A 5,552-nucleotide genomic window follows, 5' to 3' on the forward strand; every position below is an offset into this window, starting at 1 on the left:
ACACACAGATACACAGTAATGCTCAGGCTTGTGATGCATGCTTGTTTTTACACAATATTAAAATTAGCACACATGCTAACAAGCAAAGCTGCATTATGCTCCAGAGATTATTATTCATTATTAGTGGTAGTAGTAGTAGTAGTAGCAGCAGCAGCAGTAATAGTACACCGTGAAATCCTTACTGTTTAATTATGCACGTGTAACTCAGAGAGTGCACAAATGGAACCAAATGGACCCTTATTTGGTTACATTTGCACACTCTCAGTTAAATTAACACTAGAGAGTTTACTGTGTATTAGCGGTAGCTAAATGGTGTCGGCAGTAGAAATTCGTAGAAATTCTAACCATATAAAACGGTATAAATGTCCTATGAATGAATTGTACTGACCAGGTTCTTTTATCAACAGTCAGAATCTAATGGCATGTTGTGGCCAGGCTGTGGACAGGCCCAGCTCTGTCCCAAGGTACTGACGGACTGTGACTGCAGTGGATGGGCTGTCTGCTCAGAGTGCAGTCCCATCCACTCAGCTCTGGAATGGCTGACTGAATGAGATTTCTCTTTATGGTCAAGCTATACAAAAGTCAAGTCAAGCCAACACAAACTTTATTTGCACAGAACAATCGATACACATCAGGACACACAATGTACTAAACAGAACTCAATTGTCCAATAAATAGTTAGTAAATGTCCCAAATCACTATTACTATGTCCAAAGTTAATGGTCACAAATACGATTTGTTTGCTTGTTTCCTATTAAGAGGAGATTCAAGCATCCAGTTGTGCTCTCTAAAGACGTTTTGGATAATTGGGTTTAGGTTATAATTCTTCTTCTAAGAAGATTGTTCTAAGCCGTTGGTTTTCAGCTTGGCCAGAAAGCAGAAACTTGAGTAGGACCTCTATTAAGACCTAACCTCTTAACCTCTCATATAACCTCTATAACACTTGACACTAATAGAACTTCTCAAACACTATGGGCTGGGTCACTATGGACAGGGTGGACAGAATATGTTGGAGTCTCCGGTTGCATTTCAATGCGTTTTTTGAGGTTTCAGACCTCAAAAACATGAAGATGTACAAATACAACATGGCATTGCAGCGTGGCTTCACCCGCACAGAGCCATTGGATGCTTCCTTGCTTGCATTCGGTTCTTCTTCCTGTTGTTTCTTTGTCATTCACACCTCATCTGACATATTGCTCATGTGTGCATTATGTTGCGGGACTGCATCGTGTTCATGACTTCTAATCATGATGTGAGACTGACCACTCACAGACTACTAGGAGGATATGATTTCATCATATGTTTTCAAATAGTATTTGCGTAAAATTCCAAATGTTTGTTTAATTGTACATGGAGTGTGAGGGGCATGGGATCCATCACATTCTAATAGTCTTAGCTTTATCTTGTCTTTGTATTGTCTGTGTGGTTAACTCACTCAAACAGCACTGTGAGTCGTTTAAAACAAACATTACGAATAGTTGGCAAATGCTATTCAATACTGTGCTTTGCTTTTTGAGCAAAATACAGTTTGTTATCTACAGTGTGTCACTTTGGCATGATTGGCTGAATCCAAGACAATCGTAAGTGTAAATCGGTCCTAATATGACTATTTAATATTCAGCAAATCAGCCTTTCATCTCAAATCTTACACTGAGTTCATTGCATATTGATGTACTGCTTCATTAAAGAATGTGTCTCTAATAAGCATCTTGTTATTTACCAAACCTTTATCTATCTAGAGAAGGTTTTGATCGTCTATTTTTCAATGTCTTGCTTCCCATTCCACATTCACTGGGATCTCCCCAGTACAACCACCTTCTTCTACAACTCTGAAATGCTCCATGTGTATGTGTGTATATGTACCTGTAAATTGCATTATCCCTGGAGTCCCTATTTTGGGCATGCCATTCTAGACAAAAAACCTTAAAAAATAACCTAGGCCTGTTATATTTACTGTAAATGTCGCGTGGCAAAAATAGCCGATCTACAAGCTTGCATCGTGTAGATAGGCTATTTTCTAGAATCTAAGTGGTTAATGTGCGTATATGTGTCTATACTGTATATGTGTATCACATGTGTGTGTCTGTGCACCTCCAGGCTCTGTGACGTCGGTCCACTCCCAGCCGTGTGAGAGCCGTGCTCTGCTCCAAGTGCCAGGCCTCTCCCCTCCGAACCCCCGGCCTCCCCCGTCCCGCACCCTGCCTCGTATCGCCCCACCCCGGCCCAGCCCCTCCCCGCGGGCTCTGCGCAGACAGGTAAGGGTCTCCATACACACACACACACACACACACACACACACACACACACACACACACACACACACACACACACACACACACACACACACACACACACACACACACACACACACACACACACACACACACACACACACACACACACACACATGCAATACACACAGCTTGTACCTAGCTTGAAAATCAACACAAGCACATGACATGATGTATTATTATTTTTTTATTTTTTTGAATAGTTCAACCCACCTTTTCTTTTCAAATACCATGTTCTGCAGGCTTTTTCATATCTTGTAGATCTGCTATTTGTTTTTTAAATTGTGCAAATGTGTGCAAATTTTTTCTGTTTATCTTTGCTCCTGGGTGTTCTACAAATGCCTTCTAAACAGTTTTCTGAAAAAACTTATGTTGCTATAATATCAGTGGTTCTCAAACTTTTCCATGTCAAGGACCTCCCAAAATGATATGTACTGTATTTGGCCGCAGACCTCCCCATCTCAAAATATTTAGTTCCAGGGACCCCTACCCCCAGAAGCAAAGATTTGAGTTACAAATTAAAAAAATATATATATTCAAACGATTTAACATAGCATCAACAGATCACTGGCTGTCACGTGAATAGCACAACAGCAATGTCTGAATCATGGTAAATAAAGGTAATACAGGCATGTATGTAAATTGTCATTTAAATGCTACACCATGCAAATTGATGTTTGTTGAACACATTTTGATTATTGCATAATTGTGTATAATTATTATTGATTATATTATGATGATGTTGCCTGTCTTCCAGGTGGCACTTAAGGTGGATTCTGTGGAGTCACAGGGTTGTGAGCAGCAGGAGAGTCCAGACCCCCTTCATCTGCCTCCCTCCTCTCCCTCTCTTCTCCCCCCTCCCCCATCCTGTCCCTCTCCTCTCCCTCCTCCACCCCACTCTCCTTTCCATCATCCTCCTCCTCCCTCCTCTCCCTCTCCTCTGCCTCCCCCTCCGTCTCCTCGCCTGCCCCCGCGCCCCCCCAGCCTGCGGAGGCCCCGGCCCCCCTCCCCCCCCTCTCTGGGCGGTGACCCTGCGGACGAGGAGGTGTGTCACATCACCAGCTCCGCTCAGCTCCTTTGGGGAGGCGTGGGAGGAGGAGAGGCCGGGGGAAGAGGGAAGGCCGGCCGCAGCCACTCCATCTCCCCCTACACTGCCCCGTACTCCCTGGACCCGTCCTCCGCTCCTCCTCCTCCTCCTCCTCCTCCTCTCCCCCCCTGCTCGCCGAGGAGGGGGAGTGTGCTGAGCCTTCTGGGGGCGGGGCCCAAGGAGCGTGACATCAGGAAGTTCTTCAGCGTGGACACCCAGGGCTTCCTGGACAAGCCGGGGCCCACGGCGCCACCGGCGGCACCCGTCCCCATGCCCACGACGCCCCCCGGTTGCCCCGACGACCAGCGGCGCCACTCCATCGAGGTGTGCCTGCCCCAGGCCACAGTCGGCCGGGATGACCGGGCGTCGGGAGGAGAGGCGGGCAGGCGTGCCTTCCCCGTCAGGGTGCAGTCGGTCGGCGGAGGCGCCCACAGGAAGAAGAAGATGAGTCCTCCGTGCATCTCCATCCACCCTCCGTCAGAGAGGGAACACCTCCTGGCGTCTCCGCCTCCCCCTGCGGAGACGGACGGCTGCAGCGCCATGAGGAGACGCAGGACGCCGTCGCACGACCCGACCAACGCGCACGCACCGGACACGCCTCGCTCGCTCACGCCCATGCTGAGCCCCACCCCGCTGGGCACGCCCTCGCCCACTCGGGCGCTGATGCCCACCCACACTCAGTACACGCCCACGACCCGCGTGCTAACGCCCACGCACATGCTGACGCCTGCCCTCCTGCAGGCTCCGATGAGTCCAACCGTCTTCGTCCAGCCCCAGATGCCTCTTCAAACACACTCCCTGCCTTTTCCACACACGCCCACCCACAGCCTCTCCCCCACCCCCAGGCAACCCTCCCCCACCACCGAGTACAAGAGCGCGCCCCATTTCACCTTCGACCAACCCGAAGCCAGATACGCGGGTAGCCTGCCAGTCGGCCTATCGGACACCGATCCGCCTCCTTGCCCCTCCCCTTTTGACGGAAGACTGGAAGGCGGATTCAGTTCCAAGAACCGCAGAACTGCCCATTGAAGGACGGGAATGGCCTTCAGGAAGTGAATATTGGTCGGTCAGAAATCCCTGCACTGTGGTTCAGAGGGGGGCGTGGCCTGACCCCGACAGAGACTGATAGAGGGATAGAGGATGGAGCCAACTGAGAGATTGTTTTTGATGATTGATTGAAGTAGAGAGAGACACTGGTTAGTATTTATTCAGAGAGAGAGAGACACTGGACAGTGGATTTCCAGTCCTAGATGAATGGACAACGTCCCTGCGAATGGGACGCAGGGACTCCACGAAGCCGCCGGTACCAGTGATGCTGACAGTATGACGGTGTGTGTTGGGGGACTCAGCGTTGAGCAGCACACCGGGACTAAAGCCACCTAACTCCGTAGCCAAAGTATTTTTTCTTTTTGACAACCCTGTCCCCATGCGAGCCAATCAGGAAGCAGCGTCTGGCTGATCACCTCTGACCCTATAAAGGGGAGTGGTTTGTGAAATGCGAGCATGGGGAGTTGGGGGGGTGGGGGGGGATGTGGGATATGCAACTTCAGGTTTTCCATAGGAGCTCTGTTTGCCCCTCCTCGGCTCTTGGATCACATTGATCAGAGCAGTGTGTGTGTGTGTGTGTGTGTGTGTGCGTGTGCGTGTGTGCGCGTGCGCGTGCGTGTGCGTGTGTGCGCGTGTGTGTGCGTGTGTGTGTGCCTGTGTGTGCGTGCGTGTGCATGTGTGCGCACATGTTGATTCATGTGCGCTTGTTTGTGTTGTCCTTTGTGTGTTACCGGATCCCCCTTTTTTCGAGGACTTTGGCCATGTTATTCTTTGGCCTGCACAGTGACAGTGAGGGGGGGCGGGGCAGAGCTGTTAGTGTATGTTAATCTGTGTATCTCCATGCAGTGTAAATAAGGAAAATATTGTATTTGGTGAGATTAAAAATAGCTCTATCCATATGCACATATTTTTATAGAGATCTATAATGTTTTTTGCACACGACAAATTTGAACTTGGACTTGCTTGTTTTTTTCTCTGTCGTCCTCTTTGTGAATGTGCGTTTTTCCTTTTTTTCAAAGGGAAGCGTGGGAAAACCTCCTCCTGGGCTTGTCGAGGAACATGGGTGTTTTATTTTTCTATGGTGAGGAAGAGGAGGAAGAGTACAGGAGGAGAGTGATCCGTAGCTT

The 5,552-nt window shown here is 48.8% G+C and overlaps 1 protein-coding gene across 1 annotated transcript in view; it reads left to right on the top strand.

Annotated features, from left to right (window-relative positions):
- cacna1ha (calcium channel, voltage-dependent, T type, alpha 1H subunit a) overlaps nucleotides 1-4,851 on the top strand; it is a 105,066-nt gene extending 100,215 nt beyond the window's left edge. The window contains exons 35-36 of the mRNA XM_080446564.1: nucleotides 2,098-2,255; nucleotides 3,049-4,851. Coding sequence (XP_080302690.1) covers nucleotides 2,098-2,255; nucleotides 3,049-4,407 — 1,517 coding nt within the window. The 3' untranslated portion in view covers nucleotides 4,408-4,851. The remainder of the gene's footprint in view (nucleotides 1-2,097; nucleotides 2,256-3,048) is intronic.
- The last annotated feature ends 701 nt before the right edge of the window (nucleotides 4,852-5,552 follow it).

The sequence above is a fragment of the Gymnoscopelus braueri genome (assembly GCF_963280865.1).
Source record: "Gymnoscopelus braueri genome assembly, chromosome: 13".
NCBI lineage: Eukaryota > Metazoa > Chordata > Actinopteri > Myctophiformes > Myctophidae > Gymnoscopelus > Gymnoscopelus braueri.